The 27436-nt window shown below is 39.2% G+C and overlaps 1 protein-coding gene across 3 annotated transcripts in view; it reads left to right on the top strand.

Moving 5' to 3' along the window:
• The window catches only part of GALNT7 (polypeptide N-acetylgalactosaminyltransferase 7), a 153542-nt gene that overhangs the window by 69973 nt on the left and 56133 nt on the right, over positions 1-27436 (top strand). For all 3 annotated transcript variants that reach the window (XM_017847607.1, XM_017847606.1, XM_017847609.1), the window contains exon 2: positions 9175-9635. In XM_017847607.1, the coding sequence (XP_017703096.1) occupies positions 9175-9635 (461 nt within the window). The remainder of the gene's footprint in view (positions 1-9174; positions 9636-27436) is intronic.

Raw genomic sequence — 27436 nt, forward strand, 5'->3', positions numbered from 1 at the left:
TTTTGTAAGGTCTCTGAAAGATAGAACGTACATAGATTTCGTAAATATTTTCAAATTTCGTGTGTTACATAGACTTCTTAATTGTTTACAATGATAACTTTGATCTGCTCCAATTAAACAGTCTTAAGAATAAAAGTTTTTTTTTATAAAACGATAATCAATTTGTTGTTTATTTTCTGTTGCAAAATTAACCTGTATTTTGGTCCTGTAATTACTTGCTTGTTTTTAAAATTTATTCCCACTTGAGTATTAACTCATGTTTTTCTGACCTGATTTAGCAGGAAACTGTTTGCAAGATAAATTGGCCAAGAGAACTAAGACTAACATCAGCAGATTTACTTTTTCATGTTTAAATAAAGTACTCATTTTCCATGAAGTGCCAACATGATTTATCCAAATCTGAGGAAGAGAAGAAACTAAAAAAAGGATTATTCAAATTTTAGATTTGTAGGGAAATAATGTTTTCACTTATCTCATTTGGATTCCCAAAATGCTAGCTTAAACCAAGCCAAGCAGTGGCATAAGATAATAGACCCCAAATTAGTTTATATTCCAGCAGGGTAATAGATGAGCCACACCTCGATGTTCTCCATTTACTCATCCATGAACAACATGCAGTGAGTACCTGCTGTCTACTAGGTACTCGGGACACACAGATAAATAATACACACTATCTGTCCTCAAAGAGCCCTCAGTCTGATTGGGGAGAAACATACAAACAGATACTAAGGCAATACAGAAGTGCAATGTTAGAAATATTCACAGGTACGAAAGCAAAAAGTGCATTTGTGTAAACAAAACAAAACCAACCGAACAAACAAAACAGGACCCAGGACCACAGGAGGAGGGCAGAGTTTCCCAGGAGTTGGTTCCTGAGTTTAAATGTGTTGGTGTGAACTACTGTGTGCTTAATGGTAAATTCACATTTACAAAATAGAACATTAGACATTATAGTGTTAACACAAAGAAGGGTTTTGTATGAAATCTCCCTTTTTCCAGTAATAATTTTAACTTATATGTTGAGAATTGAAAGTTTTTATTTTGTAATTTACCCTGATGCCTTTAAAATATGCAGTGCATTGTTACGGTTCTTTAAAAGTAAATTTAGCATAACTTTAGTAAATTTGATCATCTACTTTAGTTTGAATGAACTAAATTTTGTTCAAAATTGTACTATATACTTCTGAGTAAATATAATGGATTTGTTACCCATATTTACTAATATCACTGCCAAAACCACTTTTAAACTATACCTAATCACTGGAATAATACAGAGTTCCAAAAGACCAAACTTATGACTTAGAAGGTTTTTTATTTCTGAAGTTTTTCTTCTTAATATAGCCTCTTATCTCTGAAACACTTTAAATAAATTTATATCATCTAAAGAAAGTTATACTTGTCCATTAAGATTGGGTTCTGGTAAAATAAAGATAGTATTTCTTGTCAGTTGAAGAGCAATTTTCCTAAAGCCTGAGTGAAGAGGTGCCTCCCCACCAAAAAGTATATTCACTCACAATGTCCAGTGCTCTGAGATTAAATGTCAAATACTTATTCATGTATCTACTTGAAATAGAGATGACGATGGAAATTGGACACTGGCTAATTTTTTTGGGTTTTTTTTTGTGATGGAGTTTTGCTCTTGTTGCCCAGGCTGGAGTGCAATGGCGCGATCTCAGCTCACCACAACCTCCACCTCCTGAGTTCAAGAGATTCTCCTGCCTAGGCCTCCCGAGTAGCTGGGATTACAGGCATGCGCCACCATGCCCGGCTAATTTAGTATTTTTAATAGAGATAGGGTTTCTCCATGTTGGTCAGGCTGATCTTGAACTCCTGACCTCAGGTGATCTGCTCGCCTTGGCCTCCCAAAGTGCTGAGATTATAGACGTGCACCACCGCGCCCGGGCAACACCAAGACTGGGCATATCATCAGTGCATAATTATCGTCCAAAGACAGAACATATGGGACTAATGTGTCAATATTTTTTATATACTAAATCGAAATAAGTCTGGTGGGAACAAACCTGTTTAACCCTTGGTTGGCTTCTTCAGTGATTTTTAAATGCTTAGAACGGTTCAAAGTTTTTCACATTGAGATCTAGCTCCCCATCTTTCACCTGGAAGAAGAAGCTCTTTGGGGGGTTAGAAACCGGGGGATGGCTGTGCATGCTTTGTCTTCTGTTTAAAAAGGGAATTCCGTCTCCAGAAGGCAGGGAATTGCACTGGATGCTTGGAGCAGGCATCAGAATGTGTAGATGGTTTTGTCTAACATTCATATGAGGTTATCTTCAGTAACTCAAAGAGATGACAAAAAATAGTTGATTAGCCAGGCACAGTAGTTCATCCCCTGTAATCCTAGCACTTTGGGAGGCCGAGGTAGGAGGATCGCTTGAGCCCAGTAGTTCAAGACCAGCCTGGGCAACAAACTGGGACCCAATCTCTATTAAAAGAAAAAAAAAAAAAGAAAGAAAAGAAAAGAAATAGTTGGTATTTTCTAATGAGCCTGTAGTGTTTTTGGTACATTTAATTTTCCTGTTAAGTCAGGCAAATCATGAAATTATCCTAATGATGTGGGAGAAATTGCATTAAAACTGGGGGAAAAGAGCCCAAGACTTAAAACTTACCCCGTCTAGATGTTGTGTAGTTGATCACAGTTACTGTACAGAATGCACAGAGATCTTTAGAAAATTATTATGTTGATACAGATGGGGACTTCTTTTAAGAATTCCAAATGGTATGCATAAAAACCCTAAGATTAGTTAACAAGTTGCAAAATTGTGAGATTTATTGGGAGGCTCTTATATAATGGAAATCTTCCTTTTATTCAGACGACTAGGTGTTCAAAAATGTGATATAGACAACTTTTTAAGAAGATACCTTTGTTTTTGAAACAGGGTCACAGCTCTGGTCCCCAGGCTGGAGTGCAGTGGCACAATCATGGATCCCTGCAGCCTAGGAAGATACTTATTTATTTCAGTATTCTTCACTATAGTACAGGATAGATCTGTAATATTATATACTATATTATATATTTTGCTTATTTGGTTAAAGGGGGTGGCATCTAATTGGCTCAAAATGCCCCCTTAGAAACCTGATAAAATCTTTCCAGTAGGTGGCTAAAACTGCATCACAGACTTACCCACTTGTAACTGCAGTTGCCATAGTATATCAGAAGTCTTGAGATAAAAATAAAAGATATAACTATTAACTGTTACTTACTAGGCTGCACTCCATTGTCAAGAGTACCAGTGTTTCAATCTGTAAAGTAAGTTTGGGACGAACTGGTTTACTGTATAGTACTCAGCCTGGTTACCCTGCTTAAGTTTAATATACAGTATTAGAGTTGCTGACCTGGATTTCTTTTAGTGGAGCATTATGATGTCAACTCTACTATTTTCTCTATTTTGTTGCCCTTTGGTTTATATCTTGGCCTGATACTTAAAGAAAGGAAAAAAAAAAAAATAAAGACAAGGAACAGGAATTCCTCTAAGCGAGTCTATTTCTTTGAGGAGATATTTTTTACCAGAATGTCATACTTTAAGCCACCCACAGCTTATGTAGAAGTTTTATATTTCCATAAAGTTACCTGAAAGCATACTTTATCCATTTTCAGTTCTGCTGTAGTTGCTAACAGAGGCATTGCCATTGGAAAGTGGCCTTCCATCTCCTTTTAGTTTAGGGATATTAAAATATACTTGGAAATGGGTCCTTTCCTGTATGGATGACATTCTAGATATTCAAGGACTGGTAAGGTCTCTGTTTAATCTTGGGCTTATCCATTTTAAGCCCTGATTAAGCACAGACAAATTCCTTGACCATGCCCAGCAGGGCTACAGCTCCCAATGCAGTCATCGCTCAGTGCTCTGAAAGGAGCAAGACATGGAGGTCTTCAGTCAGCAGGAAATGTCTAGTCCATCCAGCTGTAACTAAGCAGAGAGAAAGAAGGGTCCTGAGGCTGGTGCACCCCACATTCCCACCCACATGTTGCCACATGTTGGTGAGAGTCTGGGGAGCCCCAGCCTACTAGCACGCCTTGTTCCCTCTGAATTTCTGGAGCTTATTTATTTTTACCACCTCCCTCTCTGCTTTCTGTGCCCATACCTTCTGCTCCTTTTAGGTAAGTGCAGCCAGAGAAAGGATGCTGATAGGATTTTCTGATGAAAGGTGTTTTGATCAAGAGAGTTAAAATCACAGAATGAAGTTTGGCTTGTTATGCCTTTAAATTCTGTGGCTCATGAAGAATGATAACCAAATAGCGTGCATGTCGTTCAAGCCGTGGCCCTTTCCTAAAGCTAAGTCATTTCTCAAGAGATCGTGTGACTGCATAAGCTCATCATTAAAAGCTTAGTTTTCTAGGCTTCACCTACGATTTCAAATTCAAGCAAGCCTAAGTTACTGTCATTTGCTCTAAAGACCATTTTTCTAAATCCCTTTGGATTTATACTATCTCTACCAAGGCATGGCCATCTTGGAAAAATATTACGTATAAGCAGGATTTGGAGGTAAGAAGGGGCACTTTGTAAGTTGTAAGACTGCCCTGACCTTACTTCTGGTAATCTATATTACCATCCAGTGATAAGTGATTATATTTTTCAGTCCATTTCCATTTCCACCTTTATGAACACACTGATCTTGGAAAATTATCTACTCATCCTCTTTTCCATTTCTGTTTAACAGTGATTCATTGGTTTGGACTGTAGAGTGTATCAGCTGGTGTTTACGAAGGTACTATAGTATCAGTGAGTCACAGAGGCATCTACTGATTCTCATTCACTCTTAGACAGAAGGAGTATGTAGCTTTCCTCCTCAGGGGAGTAAAGTATTACACCACTTTATAGCCATTGTTCGAATCATATAATTAAGATTTGATGTGATTATTCTTAGTTGACTTGGGGTTAGACAGACAATTCTTGTATTTGGTTTTGCCTTCAGATTTAATGACAGGCAGCCTTTGAGAAGTGAGCAAATTCAATTTTTCTGGTGCTATTATATAGCATTATTAAAAGTACAATGCTGTGGAGGGAATATAGAGTTATGTTCTTGGTGAATTCATAAGGTATTGCCAGTACAGGTCTATCTGATCTAAGCCCTGCTCTCCCATCTTGTATTTTCCATTCTTTATCTCCGCTTTTCTTTTCAGAGTCTGTCTTACCTCCAAAGCAGAACTTTTAGGATTCATTCGTTTATTCAGTGAGTATTTATTGAGGAATTATGTGCCAGGATAAGCACTGGGGATGCAGTGGTGTGTACGATGGACATAGCCTGTGCACTCACGGAACTTACAGTCTAGTGCAGGGATTGGGGGGCCAAATCCAGCCCAACACCTGTGTCTCTAAATTCAGGGTTACTGGAACACAGCCATACCCATTCATTTACATATTGTCTATTGCTGCTCCCACACTACAGAGGCAGACTTGAATAATTACCACAGAGACCCTGTGGTCTGCAAAGCCAAACATGTTTACTACTTAACCCTTTGAAGAAAAAGTTAGCTGACTCCTCTCTCATGGATAGTGATGGAGACATTTCATAAATGCAATCTAGAGCTCAAAAGCCTTGCCAACCCCGTTGAGGAGTGTATATTCTCCAGAGGGCAGTGGGCTACTGCTGGAATATTGTAAGCAGGGAAAGAAACATGTTGATAAATGAATTTTAGAAAAGTCCCTGTGGCTGCTGTGTAGGAAGTACATGTGTCAGGGTGAGAAGCACTAGGTCATAGTGGTTAAGAGTATGGACTCTTGAGCCAGACTATTTGGATTGAAATTTTGACTCTGCTACATACTGATTCTAATCTTGGGTAACTTCCCTGTCACATGTCCTGTCTATAAAATAGACATGGCAATCATAGTACCTAACTCATGGGATTCATTAAGTTAATATATGTGAAGCACTTAGGACACAGTGTTTACCATCATCACTATTATTCCTATTGTAATCTTGTTCAGAGGTGAGGGTGCCTGAATTAAGGCAGCAGCAGTGAGGATGATAGAAAGAAGTGGCCAGATGGAGGCTCTACGCAGGTGATAGAATTGACAGGAATTTATGATTAATTGGATGTCAGAAGGGTAGATAAAAGAATAAGAAGTTGAGGATGACTGCAGGTTTTGGATTTCATCAGTTGAGTGAATGGTGGTTTCAGTCCCTGAAGTAAGGAGACAGTCAGTGAAACGGGCTTGTGATGTGAGGTGAATGATAGGTTCAGTTTTTGGTATGTTACATTTAGCTACTAGAGAGAGATGAATAGAAATGTTCAGGAAGCAGTTGCCTATGAGGTTTAGAGGTCAGAAAGGTGATATGGGCTGGGGAAATGGATGTAGCAGTGATCACTATAAAACTGGTCATTGAGCTTGGAAGAGAATGAAATAACCCAGCATGAGGATGGAGTGACAAATAGACTAATAACAGAACCCTGAAGAACACCAACAGTTTAAGATTAGGCAAAGAACCATTAAGTCAAAAAAAAAAAAACAACAGCTTTTGGAGGAAAATAAACATGAATTTTTAATCCATTAAAATTTCTCTCATTGAAATAGTTGAATTTGAAAAATATTTAAATTTGCAATTTTGGTATTAGCATAGGCCAACCTAGACTATAGCATGTATTTCACAATTTGATTTCATGTTATCATATTCTATATTCTTCTAATATTCAATTTCCTCTGTATGGAACATTAGGTAACTTAGTGGATGCTATGGCTTCTGGATGCTGACATCGTATGAGCTGTTCAAACTACTCTTATGTATTTAATAACATTTCCTTACCTCCCTGTTTACCAATTCTCTTGAGCCTGTGATAGGAAAAACCAAAGTGGAGGAGAATGTCTTTCTCCTTTTTGTGTTATACTTGTTTCAGCATCAACAACTTGGAACCAGTTTGTTACAACATTTTATAATGATATCTCTATATTAATTTACTTACAACACTAACATAAGTAAGTGTAATTTTGGAAGGAGCCAGGAGATAAATTGGAGAAACAAACTTCACTTTTTCCATCATCAGAATCACCCCTTCTCTCTTACAGTCATGCTTGCCTTATACTTTACTTAGTTAATTCCCAAGAGAATCTTCAGTCCGTCTTGAATATGATTTCCAGCAAAACAGCCTTCTACTCACTTACTCTGACCCTTAGTAGGGCTCACAGGTTAGGCTCAAGCTAAGACCCTGAGATGTGACAATCAGAAGGCTGATCCAGAGGCTTTCTCAACCCTGTACCACACATACCTGAACAAAGGCATCACATTTATACAATCAGGCTGTGTTGCCTTTTCTGTTTGGGGGAGAACTTGTGAAAAACTTTGAAATGGGTCCCAAAAGATGACTGTCTAACTCAACTTTCCAACTTATCTCACCCTTTCCTATTTTACGGTCCTGGAAATTACAGAAAACTGAGAGTGATGCAAAAGACTCTTGTCCATTGAAATGCAAGTTGTTCTGGTGGAATGCAGTTGATTATTGCCCTACGCAGAATGATCAGTTTAACCAGATGTGCATCAATTTGTAAATTCTTTGCAATATCCTTGATATTTATGTTTGTCCTTTGGATTTCTTTTTGAACCAGTTGTAATATCTTACAGGTTCCTTTTTTAATGAGTTAGTTAAAATCTATGTCCCGTCTTCAAAAAAAATTATCTTGTTATATATACACATGTATGTTTATACATGCATATCACATCTCTAGAAAAGTTCACAATAAGTTGGTAGCTGTAATCACCTCTGCAGAAGGAAAGGCAGGAAAGCTTGCTTTTCACTACATGCCCTTTTGGATGTTTTGAATTTAGCTTTGCATGCCTATTTTTGAACTTTTGAAAATCAAGTCTTTGCCATCCCTTAACTACTAACTTCACATCTGAAATAACTGACTTTCTATAAAGATTTTTGCCTCTAGATAAACTACTAATAGAGAGCACCTACACATCAACATCTTACTTAGAGACTTACTTTTGTATTTTTTAAGGCAAACTAGTAAACTTTACTTTTCAAGGTAGCTCTAAACCTGTAGAAAGATTTTGGTCGGGTGGTGCTAATACTATGACTGTAGGGAAATCTATCTGTAGCTAATTCTATCTGTAGGGGAATCACACAGTCTTAGTGTGGAGGGAAGTGGCAGACCCATCAGCCTATTTTGCAATTGTTCTGTGTGCACCTTGCCTCTTCACCAGCTGCGTCCTCTATAATCCTCTTGTCTAATTATAATGAGCAGCCCTCCCATTAAGCCAGTGATTCTCAGGCTTATATGTATATTAAAATCACCAGGAGTGCTTTTAAAAATCAAAATGCTTAGACCAATTAAATCACAATGTCTGAGGGTAAGACACAGACATTGGCATTTTTCAAAGCCATCAAGGTGATGCCAATGTTGAGAAACAGTGTCTTGTGCAAAGAATGGTACTGGCAGAAGCAAAAGCACTGATCATATCTGACTGGAAGATCTGCATAGGTGATGAAGACGGTCCAAACAGAAAAGAGAGGCACCCTTAACTGTGAATGAATATCCTTGTACAAAGAATCTGTTTTGACCCATGCTGCTTCTGGAATGGGGCAACTAGGTATGGGGGAGTGGTTTAAAAGCCCAAGCTGACTTAGTTACAGATATTAGCTTTTTTTATACTTCTGAATTCAGATAAACTCTCAATGAGTAAAAAATACCAAATTGGGACTCTGCATATCCCCGCCTTGTTCCTCAGCCATTTGGGGCACTGAGCCAGCCTGCTGACAGTGACATCCATCTAATACCACTGCCACCATATGGTTGTACTACCGACAAAAGGTTATATTTATCACACACGGGCCAACTGGGAAAACCACATACTGTATAAACATGACCTATTAAGCATCTGTTTTAATCAAAGATTCTAGAACTTCTTTGCTCTAACCCTTAAAAATATGCTTTATTAAAGGGCCTTTGATAGAGAGGTAGGTTTGTAAAGGGAGAAGTAAAAATGCATCCTTTCATTAATTTTGAAATAGTAAGGTGAGGAGATAGCCTATTTCTTGGTATTTACTCTCTACTCTGAAAGCTATCTTCTAATGGGAAGTCCTGATTAATATCCCGCTTGTTTTCCAAACTGTTTTATTGTTGCCTCAGCCTTTTTTTAAACCTGAAAATTGGTCTCATGAACTCTACTGTGGTGGTTTGCCTTCATATACTCATTGTATATCCCCTCCCTTTTGTATAGGAAGACAGAGATGTCAATGACCCCATGCCCAACCGAGGCGGCAATGGACTAGCTCCTGGGGAGGACAGATTCAAACCTGTGGTACCATGGCCTCATGTTGAAGGAGTAGAAGTGGATTTAGAGTCTATTAGAAGAAAAAACAAGGCCAAAAATGAACAAGAGCACCATGCTGGAGGAGATTCCCAGAAAGATATCATGCAGAGGCAGTATCTCACATTTAAGCCACAGACATTCACCTACCGTGATCCTGTGCTTCGCCCAGGGATCCTCGGTAACTTTGAACCCAAAGAACCTGAGCCTCCTGGAGTGGTTGGTGGCCCTGGAGAGAAAGCCAAGCCATTGGTTTTGGGACCAGAATTCAAACATGCAATTCAAGCCAGCATTAAAGAGTTTGGATTTAACATGGTGGCAAGTGACATGATCTCACTGGACCGCAGCGTCAATGACTTACGCCAAGAAGAGTAAGCACACATCCTCTTCTTTCTAACAATGGGGCAGCTGTTGTTTTCATAGGTTTTTAGGTTTAGTTAGATTGTTAGAATGGAGAAATTATTGATGCCTTTATTTCAAGGAAATAAGAGGATCTTTGAACAGCAAAATGGTCAGGAGGCGGTCCCTACATTTATGCCATTGTATTGAAGGTAGGCTGTATAAAATTCCGGGGCCCTCTACATCAGTGCTGTTCAAACTATGGTCCCCAGACTGGCACTGGTCTATGAATTTTTTGTTACCAGTCCACAGTGAGAAAATGAGCTTGCACCACGATGTAAGTCAACTACATTATTAAATACTTCCTTGATTTGTTGATTTTCATTCTGGAGCAAGTGCCTTATCTTGTTGTGGAACAATAGCAAACAGTAACAGTGTTCTGGGTATCTCGCATAATGAACTAGATTTATGTTTCCTTCAGTTTTTTTCCTCAGTACTGAAACTGGGAATTGAAACACTTGACTATCAGCAAAAGGAACACTCAGATAAATAAAACTGTGACCTAAGATTTCCAGTTCTTTTCACGTAGTATGATTTTTAAACGAAAGATTTTCAGCTCTTAACTTTTGATGGATAGTGATTACTGAATGAACTCAAAACTTTTCTCTTTCAGTTTATTCAATAACTGATTCTACTACTATAGGATCTACATAGCTTTCATGAATGTAGTTGGAAATGTAATTTACTGCTACTCGAAAACACTCAGAATGTATTCCTGATGACGTACTGTTAGCATCATCTTAATTTTTAAAAGGTTAATACAGCAGGTGCTCACACCCCCATACCTATTCACATACACGTATCATGTACACATACACACTCACACACATACACATACACCTGCTCACCAGCATTCTTTATGACCGCTAAGTAAAATCCTGTGTCCGATACAATGCCATTCAATGGACTTTGAGTATTCCTGTACCTTTATTGGTAAAAGTGAGAAGAGATGAGTGAAATGTGCAAAGAAAATAGGAGTGGAAGTGCAGCAGGGTGATGGTGAGAGATACAACCTCTTATACAGAGAAGAGTCAGAGCATCTCCAGGGGCTGTGAAGGCAGAATCTTGGAGTAATTTATTCCCAGTAGAGACTTGCCTAGTCACAGATAGCATTGTCAGATTTAGCAAATAAAAATACAAGATGCCCAATTAAATTTGAATTTCAGATAAACGGTGAAAATTTAGTATATGTTCCAAATATTGCATGGGACATACTTAAAATTTTTTTAAATTGGATTTCCCAGAAATCCAATTTTAACTGGGGGTTCTGTGTTTTATCTGGCAGTCTTAGGAGATAAAGATGGCTGTTAAAGAGTTAGAGCTGCCATATGGATCTAGAGCCCCTCATCTAGAGTGTGTCTCAGTTATCTTCAGTGTAGCACTCAGTCAGATCCCTCATCTTGGTTACACAGGTGCTTTGCAAAATGACTGGTGGCATTCTCATCACTGTAATGGGGGAGAAGGGAAGGGAGACTTTCTGCTGCAGGCCGGGACTTAGTATAAGTTACTGAATTCTCACAACCAAACTGTGAGAGAGGCCTTACCTGAGTGTGTGAAGTCTGAGGCTCAGACAGAGTTGTGACTTCTTTGCATTTACCCAGAAGAATGGCAAAACTCCGAGTCACCCCTAGGTGGTTTGGTGTGAAAGCCCCTTCATTTCCATCACTGCACGCCTGAGGTATATATCTCTCTCTAAGTAGTGTACCTCAGTACAGATGTTACAGTCAGAGGGTTAGCTTAGCAGTTTGGAAACAGAGATTTTAGCACTTGAACTGTTTATTTAAAAATATGTCACTTAAAACACCAATATAAATATAGCTAACTTTTCAATATAAGAGATACATTAAGAAAATTAAACGATGTACAAGGCTTAAAACAGGGTACAGGATTTAGAGACATCCTCTGCGCCTCCCTCCCTTAACCCCTCACATCCAGTCCATCAGCAAGGCCCCTTGGTTCTACCACCAAAATGCAGCCCAGATCACTTCTGAGGTCCGCTTCTTTCCTCTCATCTGCCTCCACCTGAGGCCATGCAACCATCATCTCTCCTGGAATCCTGCAGAAGTCTCCTTACTGGTCTTTCCATTTCTACTCTTGCCTGTTACTATCTATTATTGAGACACAAATCGGTGTGGTCTTTTAGAAACCCAAATCTAAAACCATTCTGTGCCTTCCCATTGCACTTAAAATCCAAACTCCTAACGTGCAGCAGCCCCCATGCTGTGGCCCTTATCCACCTTGCAGACCTCTTCTTGCTACTATACTTCTTGCCCACGTAGTCCAGCTGTGCTGGCCTGTCTCAGGTCCTCTGCATATGCTTTTCCATCCTCCACGAATGCTTGCCTTTCTTCCCATGACTGGCTGGCTTCTTCCCAGCCTTTAGGCTCACTTGCACTTCTCTAACCATGCTGTCTTACTTGCTAAGGCCCCACTTTATTCTCTATTACTTCTCTTTAGCCATTTTGTTCATGGTATTTATCAAATTTTATAATTAGATATTGGCTTATTAAATTGTTTATTGGCTGTCTTTCTCATTAGATAAGTTCCTAAGAGCAAGAACCATGCCTATTTGTAAGCCTAGTAGCTGACAAGTAGGAACTCAGTAATAGTACCCAGTTGGTAAATATCTGTCGAGAATGAATGAATGTATGAATGAAATCAGCCAGGGTTCAAACCTTAATGCCATCACTAGATGTGAGATCTCTGACCAGTTACTTATCCTCTCTAACCCTCAGTTACCTAAACCTTAAGACAGATCTAACAATACCGATCTCTCAGGATTAGCATTAGAGTTAAATGACATAATTGACTACAAAAAGTCTTTTATTAGCCTGTTGGTTAGAAACCTAAGTATTATTAGCTGTTTTTACTGCCATGGTATTTTCTTCATTACCTTGTTGTCAACATTCAGATGTTTTCAGTTACTATTTAGCTTTGATAGGCTCTGTTGCTTTTTGGAAAATATGAATGTCACACATTGCCTTATCTACATCCTCTTGCTTCCACTAGTACCTTCCATGATGCTAAAGCCTTCATCTCCTTTAAAAATTTCAGACACACTGATGTCCATGGGAACCTCGCATCTCTGAGTCCTCCTTCCACCCCGCAGTTTCCTTCCTGTCTCCTTTCTTTTCTTCTTCCATGCCTTGCATAGCCAGTTGTGTCCCATGTTCTTTCCTCTGGCACTACTGGAACAGTGCCTAGAAACAGGACATTGCATGTTTTTGTGTATTATTTCTGTAAATATTATGTCTCCAATAAAATTAAAAGGCCCNATTTTCTCTAAAATAAAACCAACCATGAATAAAATCGCCTAAGAGTTGCATATTACCTGATATGCATATTAGCACTTGTCTGCTTTTACTGGCAACATATTGAAAACATATCTTACATCCATATTGTGCACATGAGGATGCACCCTTCCTCATCCTCATTCCTCGTGGGGAATGTGCTTGGAGCGCCTCAGAAGCTGGCTTGCTGTGGCTGGCTTTTTGCCGCTTCAGAACGCAGGCCCTAACAGCCTTGTTCTCCTGCCTCTGTCTGTCACAGAAATGAGGCACCTGCATAGCTTAGAGACCAGGCTTGGGCTGTTTGTCCAGCTGTGACATCTGACACTGTGGTTAGCTTGTTCGTTCTTGTGGCTGTTCTGTAGTCTTTGTAGATGAATGTTCTCTTCCCTAGAAGCAGGAGGGACGTGTCCAGCTGCTGGCATGACTCACACTTCTGTATGTGATAGCTTTGAATTACATTCACTGACTGAGTAATTTATTGGCTGTTGATTGCTTGTTAAAAGGGTAACAGTCTTTTGAGTGAACTGGAGGCCTACTTCTTTTTTAAAGACTTGAGCCAAGAATGACTTCACCTGCCTTCACACTTTTTTTCTATAAAATACAAATACAATTTTCTTCACAGTTCAACAGATATTGAGTATCTCTAATATGTAATGCACTGTCCCTGCCTTCAAGGGGCTCAGCATCAAAGGAAAGAATGCTATAATGTAAGGCAGAATGTAAGAACTATTAGAAAGGTCTTTTAATAATGTGATTCAGAAGAGTGAGAGGTCAAGTTACAGGGGAGTCAGAAAAGGATACTTTGCCAGGCATGGTGGCTCATGCCTGTAATCCCAGCACTTTGGGAGGCTGAGGTGGACTGATCGCATGAGTCCAGGAGTTCAAGACCAGCCTGGGCAACATGGTAAAACACTGTGTCTACCAAAAATACAAAAAAACCCAGCTGGGCATGGTGGTGCATCCCTGTGGTCCCATCTACTTGGGAGGCTGAGGTGAGAGGATACCTTGAGCCCAGGAGGCAGAGGTTGCAGTGAGCCGAGATCACGCCACTGCACTCCAGCCTGAGTGATAGAGTAAGAGCCCATCTCAAAAAAAAAAAAAAAAAAAAAAAAAAAAAGAAAAGAAAATGATAGTTGAGGGGAATACTAGGGAAGACCCTGAAGGATGCGTAGGGTGTCTTTAGGAAGAGGGCACATGAACATGTAGTAGAAGACATGAACACGTAGTGTTCATGGATCCGGTTTCCTTGGATCTGGAGCTATGTGGAGAGAAATACAGCTGGGAAGATAGTAGGGCATTGGAAGACTACATGCCATTCACAGAGCCTACATTGAATCTGGTATTTGGGAAGACCCATTGAAGGTTTATAAAGAGAACTTTGGGGATTTCAAACTAGTAGAGGTGTTAGATTAGAGGGTGGAGACTTGTTAGAGGGTTAGTGGCATTCGAGTGGGAACTCCAGTGGAGGTTATAGAACCAGAAAAAGGAGATTCAATGTAAGAGAACAAAAGAGTTAGAAGCAGTAGGCTTTGGGAGGTGATGGAGTGGAAGGGGAAATCAAAGATAAATCCAAGGCTTTGAAGCACAGTAACACAAAGAGGAGTGATGCCATTAACAGAAAGAGGCTGCTGGTTAGGATAGAACAAACCACTCTGCCCAAAACTCATTTACCTGAACTGGTCTGCCCCCTGGTTTAGATGAATTCATGCAGAGCCAGTCAGGATGAGGAGCCTGTTTATGGGAAGAAGTAGAAAGTTCTATTTGTAGATAGGTTAGATTTTCTTCTGATAAAGTTTGGGATTTTATTTCCTTTTACTGTGAACTGCTGACGCAAACACTTGGAAATTATTCTTACCCTTTTTTTCTGCCCAACAAAGCAGACAGTCAGAGGTATTTTGATTCAAACAAGTGAATTAAATGTTTTGACTTATTGAATGAATTCATTTGCTTCTAATATTTAACCTTTTCTCCCACCTACACACCTTTTGCATTTCTGTTTTGTAGAAAGCTATCTTAGTTGCAATTATAAAGTGAGATGATAGATGTAAAAGTGCTTTGAAAATTCTAAGAGCTATGCACATGTTAGTAAGATTGTTAATATCTTTCTTAAGCTTGTCTATGGGAAATATTTTTTTAAAATATATTTTACATTTACACTCATGCCTTATATGCCAGATAATTTTCCTCTTACCTGAGTCCAAAATACATATTGATTCTTATACTGTAATTTTACCTAACATGAATTGTGTTTGTGAGGTTTTCTTCTCTATCCATGTTAAAGGTTCTCTTTAATATCTACCAAGCTATTTAGAACATATTGCTATAATTTATAAAATGGTTGCTATTTTTAAAACATTGATTTAGTTGGAATACTATAGCTTTCCTTTTAATTTGTTTTTACTTATCCATAAATTTCAGCTAGAGCTAAAACCTTAAAGCTACTCATAAAACGTTAAGACAAATATTTAGAATATATAGAAATCATATATACACATACATTTATGAATCATGTTTATGCAGAGGTATTTGTACTTTGCCCTAGTTTCTGTTTTTGGAATATGTGGTGGCTCTATCTGACCATCCAAACTAATTGATAACAATTTTTCACACACAATCCTTTTTTTACATAGATTGCCCAAAATATATTGCGTTTTTCAGACTACAGCTTGGCAACTTTAGGTCTCATGTTCAGAAAACACATTTGAAAGTAGTTTCAGATGACCCAAGTTGCTTACTGGCCGAAAACTTTGACTCTTGGAAACTAGAGTACTTTGTGAATTCAGGGGTTTTCCAGATTTACTTTAAAATAAGTCCTCGTGTTCTGATGCCTATTTTTCGTCTTCACACACATATAAACACAAAAACATATATACGTTGCGTGTTAGAATTTTTCTCAAGTTGATATTTGTTTAAGGTTCTGGCTAACAACAGACGTATTTAGACAAACTGAAATTATTTTAAAAAACAGGAGTTAACTTACATTACTCCCATTTCCACAGCAGTTTAGGGAGGTACTGTATTTATTTCAGTGAGGCTACAAAAACTGGAAATTGAGGTAATTTGTTTCTCTAAACCTCCGTTAGCAGAGTAGCAGCAGTCTTGAATCCCTTTCTCCCTGAAGTGCCTTCTTACCCTTGATAGGTTCTAGATGGCTCCCTTCCCTTGGTGGAAACGTCCTTCTGCTCCCAGACCTCATTTGGTTGATGAGAGCCTTCCCACTCTCTGGTTCTTGTCCAGGTTGCTCTATTGACAGAGGATTTATCTTCATTTCCCTCCTTCATCCCTCTAGCTCTGCCACCAATGTTACAAATCACAAAGTATGCCTGATAAAAAGTTATAAACTCACATTGCATTTGTTATATTTTCACAGCCCTCTACCCCCAACTATGAATTTAGAATAAGTTTCCTGGAGACTAGTTTGAAAAATATTTGTGGTGGCACCACTAGATATCCCATAACATCCCACCCCAGTGACAGACAATTTCAGGAAAACCTTGACTCTTTTTTTTCTCTTCAGAATAAGTCGTTTACGCATGGGAAACACTAACACAGAGATTAAGAGATGTTTTTTGCACCCTTTCCTCCTAGAGTATCTCAGTGTTTGAGCTAACAGTCTTTTCAAAGTATTTAGTCATTGTTCTCTGCCAAAAGGTTATCAGTTCCTTCCAAAAGACAGCCTGTGCCAATAAACCCAGATGTGCTAGAGTGCAGTGTGGATCGCAGAACACACGCCCCTTTCCCGCAGTGGGTCAGCATGGTCACCTGTGGTGATTTAGCTCAGACTATTCCAGAACCATTACATACAGTCTGTCTACTACAATATGTGTTTCTTTGATGCATATTGACTCCTGTGCATTTGGTAAATAGGGAAATTATATCAATTCAGTGTGTAAGTCTTTGTGGTTCATAGATTTCCTCTCGCATAGTAATGTTTAGAAGTGATCAGGAATAAGGTTTCTCACAGCTAAAGAGATAGCCATAAAAATTATTTATGAAGACCTTAAGGGGACAAAATTGTCTTCTGCAGAAGTGTTTTCTTTAGTGAAAGAAATGGGAAGTTTATTGGCTTTAAGACCCACTCACTCTACTTGCCGCTATATTTAGCTGTTTGAAGAAGCTGCACGTACATCCAAAGAAACTGAGAAGGAAACTGATTGATGAAGAAGGCTATCCTTGGATTATACTTTTAATTTTGGTGAAATTGCTCTGTATTAAAAATGAATGTCTCCAAAGACCTACAAAAAGGAAAACACAAGCCTATGGGTGTTAAGTTTGCAAAAGATGAACTGTGATACGAAATGCAAAAATTCATGGCAATTTTAACTGTGCTGATTGGTTTTGGTTTCCTTAGGGCTCTGGTCCCAAAGTTCCTTAAGTTTTGTGTGGTCTGCTCCTATCCCTATTTTTTTTTCAGTCTTATTGTCCTCTCCTTCCTTCCGTCCTCTCCTCCTTCCTGTCCTTCCTTCCTTCCTCCTTCCTTCTTCCTTCCTTCCTCCCTCCCTCCCTCCCTCCCTACCTCCCTCCCTGCTTTCTCTTTCTTTCTTCCTTTATTTCTTTGTTTTTTTTTTTCTTTCTTTCTTTCTTTTTTTCTTTCTTTCTTTCTTTCTCTTTTGCATAATCTTGCAAAACAGAGAGTTTACTAGGACTACATATACAAGACAGAAATGCCTGTAATTGCACCTAAAAGGCAGGCATAGTCAGACTGCTGGGCTTAGGGCTATGCTATGAATAGTGCTTTGCATAATATAGCCATAATATAAAAGGAAGAATGGGAGATATTTTCTATATTTGAGATTAATAATTTACATGACACTGTCTAGCTGGTAATCCAAGCATAAACCAACATTTATATAGAAGGAATATCCCCTACCTCTCCATTTATTCTAGAAGCAGAGCAACCATTTTAAAAAAATAGACCACTCTCAATAGACAGCAAGGAGTTACATATGGCCACAATGAGGAGAAACTTGGCCCAGTTTAGAGCCAGGACTCAGTTTTGCCATAGTTGGCTATAAAACTCCAGATGACTTCACCCTTTTTACATTTACACATGTAGATCTTTACCTCTGGAATATCCGGTAAAAGGACCTGTGCTGGAGAGAAGGCAATCTTTAAAAGTAGTTGAACCAGGTTAGAGACAATGAGGGGAGGCTTCCTTCCTCTCATTCAGAGTTTAAAATTGACTTCAACTCCTTAATCTATAGGAATCGTTAAGACAAGTCATTGGAGAGAGCTGTAAAGCAGGATCATAAACACCAGTTTTGTTTCTTCAGAAAGGATTGTAGAAGTAGTAATATGAATAATGGTTGAATAATTGTTATGTAACTTCTTGAATGCACTTATAAATATGTTAATTATCTGTGTTCATTTTAAGCTGAATATGTAAAGGGTGCACTTGGTGTATCATAAATAGATTTAGTCTTTCATCATTTTGCAAGATGTAAGTTGAAAGTGCTAAGAAGGAAAAATGGCTTAACACCAAAGCCAAGCTAATTACATGAGTTAAAATTATATAAATAATATAGTTTAATTACATTCAGTAAACTTTTAGTCTGTCACCGGGAAATGACCTGTAGCTTTGCTTCCCTCTTCACTGAATCCTAGGGGAGATTCCACTCTTCAAAATGTAGCTATTGTGTAGGAGAAAAATCACATTTTTAATAGCCCGGTGACTTATTTTAGAATGAACACTGCCATTTTAATCAAATGGAAAATATCCATGCATTCTCCAGAATAGAAAGGCCCAGTGAGCAAACCAAAACCATGATAAGGGCTCTAGAGAAAGATTTGAGAATCTAAACTCTGCATTCCTAAGACCCTGGAGATTCACAACTGGCACTTTAAAGGAAAGCATTGTAGTCTTCAGTAGAAGGATGTACTTCATCTTTTGTGAGGTAGGAGCTCCCTCCAGAGTCCACACATGGTAAGCTTCAGGCCTGTTGGAGTAGGTCCGCGTCCAAGGAAGATATTTAAAGCTGATTTCTTCTCCCAGTGAGATTGAGTTGGGGAAGGGGCATTAAAGGAGGACAGAGAAACTCTTTTGAAAGCTTCTGTTGAAGTCTGTGTAAACACAACTACTTAAGAAAGCAGGCTTGGGTATTCTTATTTAAATCAAATACAAAGAAGAATCTATCCTATCTTCTGGGCAGACAATAATGTAACCTAGACTAGAGTTTGATTGGTTGGTTCTTGGCCTCACATCTTCTGTCACTGTGGTACTAGTCTCTGGCTCCAGGGTCATATGCCAGATGTTGAGGATGATGACCGGAAGGGTTGGAATTAACAATGTGCTAAGGGGGTGCACCAATAGACGTAGAGTGGCCCAGAAAAGCAGGGTTCAGCCCTAGTGTACTTATTTACACTTCTTTATATGGTTTTCAGGAATACTTCTCAGTCACTTCAAATGAGGTCTAAACTGTGTCTTCCACTTCCACATAATTAACTCTGTTGCTGTGACTGCTGCTTTTCTTATCTCTCTGTTTCAGCAGCTGATGGAGACGGGGTTGGGAGAGGGGGGCTCAGTCAGTGACAGTAAGGATCAGCAGCATCACTGTCCCTGTGTTACATTTATATGTCTAGCAGTATGCTGGGTTTTTGAATATACTATCTTCTATGCTTATAACCATACTAAGATAGTATATTTTCAATTTCACTATACTTTTGGGTGATGAAAGTGAGGCTCAGAGAAGTAGAACACTTGCAGGTCATATAAGTCGAAGATGGATATCCTGGGACTCAAATTCTGGCATATACACCCATTGCCTTGTTAGGGATGCTAACAGCCAAGAGGTTGTGTTCCAGTTTGCTACAGGACATTGATTTTTTTTTACAGGGAGAGTTAGAAAAAGGTAAAAGGCAAAGATTTAGTGTGTCATTATTGCAGAATTTTTTCCTGCTTCCTAAGACAGGGTTTCACAATCTCGGCACTTGACATTTGGGCCAGATAATTCTTTGTTGACAATTCTTTGTCCTGTACATTGTAGGATGTTTAGCAGCATCTGTGGCATCTACCCACTGGATGTCAGGAACACATACACCCGCTTCCACCTCCCTAGTTGTGCAACCAGTTCTCCAGATGTTGCCACATGCCTCCTGGAGGGCAAAATCACCCCTGATTAAAAATCACTGCCGTAAAGGGTTGATCGAGGTAATGTTGTGGGAGGAGGGAGTGACACAATGAAAATAACAGAGATGCATTTATAGGATTAGGGGGAAGAATTGGAACAGATTGACGGAATGGGACAAACAGATAGGAGGACTTTGTCCTAAGTAAGATGAAGATAGTTATTAGATTAGTGGAGGGTTACATGAAGGTTCACAGGCTCCATCATGGCAGATCTGAATATTGTTGTTGGTAGTACAGTAATCATTCACAGATGCATTTATAACTCTTTCTCTCTTCCCCCTCCTCCCTTTTTTCTTTCTTTCTTTTTTTTAAATAACAAATACCAGGAGTGGAGTGGAGGGAGCCACCCTTTTTGCACTATACAAGAGAAAAGATTCAATCCTGCTATTTCTCTAGTTCTACCTTTCGGCCAGTTGGTAGCCACTGAGGGCGTCTCAGAATTTGGTGTATATTTGTCCAAACTTTATTCTAAGTTATTAAACTAATTCTCTTCTTGAATTATCCCCCTTATTTCTTATTTCCATTTCTTGGTTTTGTTTTTTGTTTTGTTTTGTTTTTGAGAGAGTGTGTATCCCTCTGTCACCCAGGCTGGAATGCAGTGGCACGATCTGAGCTCATTGCAACCTCTGCCTCCTGGGTTCAAGCGATTTTACCACCTCATCCTCTCCAGTAGCTGGGATCCCAAGCGCCCACCGCCACGCCCAGCTAATTCTTGTATTTTTAGCAGAGATGGGGTTTTGCCATGTTGACCAGGCTGGTCTTGAATTCTTGACCTCAGGTGATCCTCCCACCTCAGTCTCCCAAAGTGCCTGGGATTACAGGCATGAACCACTATGCCCAGTCCATTTCTTGTATTTTTACTTAGAAGAATTGCTAATACCTTGAGGGGAAATTATTTGAAGCAACAAGAAAAATATCAACAATGCTTATTTTATTAACCTTCGATGATAATTTTACAATATACTTTACCAGGACTATTATAAGAAATTCACTTATAAATATTGTAGTTACATACCATCAAGTGCCAGAATGAATTATACAAAGGCAAAGCACATAACAATACTATGAGTCCTTGCTCAGTGTCTTCTATAGGTTCAGAGAGAGGACGTACAATGAAGCTAATTTTATCATAGGCAAATTGATATTGTTGACTGAAGGAAAAAAAAACTGAAGTTTTTAAACAATTAAAGTTAGTTATATTTGGAAGTCTTACTAAGGACTATAGACTGAGGTTTATAACCCAGAAGCAATTCTGTCAGGCTGCTTTAAGCCAGTATTTTAGTTTATAGTTTACATGTAGGTGGTGAAGATTTAATATGTGTAAAGTTATATCTAAGTTTCAGTGTAAGAGTATATCTGGTGATAGATTATAGAAGTATAATAATTAATTTTGTTAAATATTATTTTATGTGTAGGAAAAGGCAAGGACTAGGATCATTTAAGAAATGTAGTGACTGGGGCCAGCATTGTGGTGGGACCATGTGTTTTATTTTTTTTGTCTTTAAAGTATTTTTTACAGAGCTGTATGTCATCACAGCATCCAGAGCATTGTGAAATTATGTTGGCAAGTAGAAATGAGTATGCCTTTTTATGTTTGTTATTCTGCCTTACAACATAAATAAGAGTCAAGTTCCTATGGCATATTTCTGGTCACAAAAGTATCACCAAATGTCTAAGTAAGGACCAAACTACTTGTAATATTAAATATTAAAATAAATGTGAAGTATACATACATTTAAGAAAGATTAATAAAAACAAGTAAGATGATGATTTACTCAATTTTTGGTGAACCCATGAGTAATGGTGGTCATAGTGGTGGTGAATTTAATCAACAAGTAAACATTTACAAAGCGAAAATTGTCAGGAGTACCTTGCACCAACATGCAGTTCAAAAATAAGCAATAACAAACGTGGGGAGCTTGCTGAGTGCTTCTGTCCCACATCACTTATTGTCCTGCGTCTGTATAATTATTGTCTACATTACACATTTTTATTTTATAGTAATTTGTATTTATTCATATAATTTGCTATCCACTCATTCCAGTTTAGGGTGGTGTGTAGCCAGAGCCAATTTTGGCAGCTGAAAACACAATATGGGCACCCTCGCTGGTCAGGACGCCATCCCATCACAGGTGTACTCACACACACCCATACTCATTCACCCTGGGCTATGTAGACACAGCATTTCACCTAGTGGGTACAGCTTGGGGATGTATATCCAGAGAAAACCCATGCAGACAAGGGAAGGGTGTGCAGACTCCACCCAGGCAGTTGCATCAGTTTTTTTTTTTTTTCCTCTCTCATCAGCATTAAAACAAAACAAGGTTGAATGAGGCAATGTTATTCAAGGACCTGCACTACACTTATTTAATATGTTGGCTTGTCAGAGCTTACAGACCACCCTTTAATGTGCTTAAAAAATAGATAGCTGCGGCCGGATGTGGCAGCTTGCGCCTGTAATCCCAGCACTTTGGGAGGCTGAGGCGGTTGGATCACCTGAGGCCAGGAGTTCAAGACCAGTCTGGCCAACATGGTGAAACCCCATCTCTACTAAAAATAAAAAAATTAGCCACGTTTGGGGACATGCACCTGTAATCCCCGCTTCTCAGGAGGCTAAGGCAGCAGAATCGCTTGAACCCGGAAGGTGGAGGCTGCAGTGAGCTGACACCGTGCCACTGCACTTCAGACTGGGTGACACAGCCAGACTCAGCCTCAAGAAAAAAAAAAAAAAAAATTAGATAGCTGCAAATTATTAGGCTTTTATTTATGTGGGTTAACTGTCAAAATTTATGACATTGAAATTAAAACATCATTTTAATCGTTAATTCATTTAAGAACAAATTCATTACATATTGCGTATTTTATGAAAAATAAATTTTTTTAAGTTAAAGAAAAGAATGTCATTGTCCTAGATTTTTACCAACTTCTGTAATGTCTGGCTTATAGAAGATACCTGAATTCCAGCACCTACCTCTGCATTTCAGTCTCTGCCCCTGGGTTGTTGTAGTTGAAATATATGAAGAAAAGCTGGCCTCACTCAGATATGTAATTGCAAAAGGTGGGAGCATTTTAATAGCTTTTTTCAGGTAATTGTGGATACTCCTTTTTGATACTGTACTAAAACTCAACAAGTGGTAGTTTTTTAAAAACTAGGTGCAGTAGAGAATTTGAAGGCATAAAAATCAACCTTTAGTACTGTTTCTAGTCTGTCTTGCACTTTAACAGGACATTTTACGATTGTATGATGCTGTAACATCAGTTGGTCATTTGGAAAATAATGGTTTCCCAAGTAATGCAGATCTTTTAAATACTGACAATTTCATTATATAATGATAAGAATAATACATTTGTTAACATCATCATCGGTCTCATTGGAAAAGCCTTAACTTCTGAGAGACTGTCATATTTCCAAATTTCTTAGTTTTGCCTAAAAGCTCAGGTTTTGTCATTGGCAACAAGTGATGTCAGTTGTTTTTGTTGAAGTGACAGGCTCCCTTCATTCATGTTCAAAAAACTGCAGATAACCAGTCTCAGTGACCATAGTTTGTCCTTTGATTCTTTCAAGTGAAAATGGCATTCTATTAAAAAAAAAAAAAAATCATACAAACTTATTCAGCATACAGATCAGTCTCAGGCGCTTTTCTTTGACACAACCATCATAGTTGAGGATCTAATAGAAGTCTTTCATGCATACTTCCCATTTCGTCCCACAGAATATTAAAAAGGTATATACTAAAGGGATTTAATAAAATTAATAAATCATCAAGGAAGACTTACTGCTTCATCAAGGTCATTCAGTGTAAGTGGTATGTGTTTTATATTTAGTGTTTGCACTGAAGAATACCACAAATATGGGTACCAGTTGGTGCCATTGCCTTGATTTATGCTAAGGCACCAGCAGTTTTACCCGCTTTGCTTTGGTACCATCAGAGTAAATATCCACACGTGAAAAATGATAGTATCTTTATATGATCAGCAAAACAATTTTGACCTCACTAAACTTCAGAAAGGGCCTTGGGGACCCCACAAATCTGTGGATCATACTTTGAAAAAGCCGCTGCTATAGATTTTAGAATGCAGAAGGTGAATAATAAGTTTCCTCAGAAAAAGTTTGTCATCACCAGTCTTCCAGTTTGATTATTGACAAATACAACATTATTTTATAAAGTAAAATTCGATCTCTTGTACTTGATTTATTGGTAATTTCAGAGATTCTGTGCTTCGTAATGATTTAGATAATTAAGATGCTCACTTACTCAAAATTGTATTGAGCTCTGTTTTAATTAACTGATACAGAAGAAAAACTTGATTTTATATTGCAAAAGTGCAGCCACACCTGCAAAAGCATAGATGGCCGGATAGTATGAAATCCTATCTCTACACTAATTACTTAGGATTGATAGATAAAATAATAGCAAATTGGCCAGCTTTAATATTCGTGGGACTAAAATGGTTTTAAATGGTGTAAGGCAACCAGCTTCCAAACTGGAAGGAGTAATTTACCATCATCATATTAATTAAAATTAAAGGAACTCATGGGAACAAAACCCAGGAGTTCAAGGTTCACCGATTTATTAGTTGGGTATTTCATTATAATATCAGTATTTTGTAATGATTGTTTTTGGAATGCCAAGAATTCATTGAACAGGGTTCCCAAAAGTTGTCCGTATGTTCTAAAGTCTAGAGATAGTGCTAAGATAAATATAAACACATCATAAAATAAGATGAATGGTATTTACATGATGAAGACCTGTGATCAGACATTAGTCTGATTACCTAAGTTCCAAACTGCCAGCTCATTGGTTTGGAACATCTGCAAAGCTATTCCATGCAACGCCTTCCCCCTTTACCAAGTTACTTTTATCATAAGTAGTGTTTATATAGACAATTAGTTATTCTTGGCCGGGCGCGGTGGCTCAAGCCTGTAATCCCATCACTCTGGGAGGCCGAGACGGGCGGATCACGAGGTCAGGAGATCGAGACTATCCTGGCTAACACGGTGAAACCCCGTCTCTACTAAAAAATACAAAAAACTAGCCGGGCGAGGTGGGGGGGCGCCCATAGTCCCAGCTACTCAGGAGGCTGAGGCAGGAGAATGGCGTGAACCCGGGAGGCGGAGCTTGACGTGAGCTGAGATCGAGCCACTGAACTCCAGCCTGGGCGACAGAGGGAGACTCCGTCTCGGAGGGAGACTCCGTCTCGGAGGAAAAAAAAAAAAAGTTATTCTTAGGACCAAATTTTCAGTAGGAAAATAATACACCAACCTGAGCGCATATTTCGATTTTTCCACCCCATGCACCCTTCCATTTTCAAAAGAAAAATATCTGCTATATGATACCTGAGTGGTCAGAAGGAACTTACTGTTTGTATTCTAATGATTGTAAAACTTTAAGCAGATATACAATGGAATCAGAAGAATTCACCCAAAGCCAGAGTAACTAAGATATGAGTGGTTATGATACCAGGCAAAATGTTGTAAGACAAAGCCAACCCTGCAAGATGATAAATTGTCTTATTTTTCCCATCAGTGTCCATTATAAGATACAATGTGTGAGTCTACACACAGTGGTGTTGATTCTTGTATCTCTGTCCTAATACGGTGTGAGTTCTCCGAGCACACAGTGGGGTCAGATGGGTATTGCTCTTCCATATTCCCCTCTGAGTCTCAATTTCCTTATCTGAAAAAGAGGGAGTTGTCAATGTTTCTAACTTGTTTTAACCACAAGAAGCCCCAGAATCCTTTTTCAAGTTACTTCCTAGACAACTCTATACTTTTGTTCTTGGCACCTTCTTGAAATTCCTGGGCTCCTCCAACAAGTTTGGAAACCTGAGACCTAGATGTCTTCCTAGGTCTCTCTCATTTTAAAATTAAGTTTTTCTGTGTTTCTACATTCTCCCCTGGGTGTTCCACACTTGTTTCTCTAGGTAAAAAAGCTTAATAGAACCAGCCAGCAAGCAGCTGGTATGCAACTGTTATCACTCGAGCCTGAGCTTTGTGGCATGCTTTCTGTTGTGGTATTGCCTCTTCCTGCATCCTGGAGGGTGGACTGGCTTGACAGCCCCTGGGCCACAGCCAGCTGACAGCTCTTTTTGGAAAGTAACGATAGATGTGGCATCTATTGACTTGGCTACCTAGTGTTGGTGCAGAAGCAAATGCTGGTTTGATCCCAGCACTTTAGCAACTTGTGCTGTTTGGCAAAACTTGTGTTTCATGTACAAGCCACTCAACACTTTGCCCATCCTGGCAAGGAGAGCATCAGACTGGGAGCCAGGATACCAGGCTTGCCCTTCTTCAGTTTCCCCAGGAGCAGGCAGGGGACCAGGTGGAGTAGCTAGAGGACAGTCAGCCATTTTATATTGCCAAGTTCAACCCTGCTAGCATTTCCAGGATATAATCCTGTTATGAGAATGTCTCCTTCTATTAGCCTTTGTGCCAGCTCCAGGGGCAGAGGAAACTGGTTTTGCCTGACATACCAGAAGTGACCTTTCTAGAGCCAGCTACTGTTTGGTGAATTGTTGTCATAGTCTTTCCCCATACCTCTGTAGACACATGCATGATTTTTAGAACACAGAAAACTTATTTTTTGTTCTAAAAGCTTATCATCCCCTATATTTCCTTATCCTTTAGCCTCACTAGCCTTCTCTACATGACCTCAGGTTTGTGACATGGTTGGCTCACCACCTAGCACATGGTAGGCAGCAGGTACCTGCTAGCTGTTTATACTAGCAGTGATGGTGGCGTATAGCTGTTTATACTAGCAGTGATGGTGGCATAAGCATCTCTCTCTCTCTCTCTTTCTCTCTCTCTCTCCGCCCCCCAGCCCCACTCCGTCCCCAGTCTCCCCACTCTGTCTCGCTCCCTTCTTCCTTCTCTGAAGCAATATGGGATTGTCTTGAATTTCTTCCACATTGCTTTTCAGAGTTTTTACCTTTTCATCTCCTTTTTCTGAGTCTAGAGCTTTGCTTTCATCTCACTCATCAAATGGCCCAGATAAACTGCTTATCAGAATGGATGGGAGCCCAGGGCATAAGATTGCACTTTGAGAGTCACGTGGTAGCTTTTAAAGGGAATGGCTTGGACGCTTCCAGAACCTTGCTCATAATATATTAAATGTGTCATAGAATTTTAGAACTGGCCAATCTCAGTGGCTCATGCCTGTAATACCAGCACTTTGGGAGGCTGAGGCAGATGGATCACTTGAGGCCAGGAGTTCAAGACCAGCCTGGCCAACGTGGCAAAACCCCATCTCTGCTAGAAATACAAAAAACTTAGCTGGGCCTAGTGGAGTGTGGCCATAATCCCAGCTACTTAGGAGGCTGAGGCATAAGAACTGTTTCAACCCAAGAGACGGAGGTT

The sequence above is a fragment of the Rhinopithecus bieti genome, unplaced genomic scaffold (assembly GCF_001698545.2).
Source record: "Rhinopithecus bieti isolate Rb0 unplaced genomic scaffold, ASM169854v2 scaffold_29254, whole genome shotgun sequence".
NCBI classification, from domain to species: domain Eukaryota; kingdom Metazoa; phylum Chordata; class Mammalia; order Primates; family Cercopithecidae; genus Rhinopithecus; species Rhinopithecus bieti.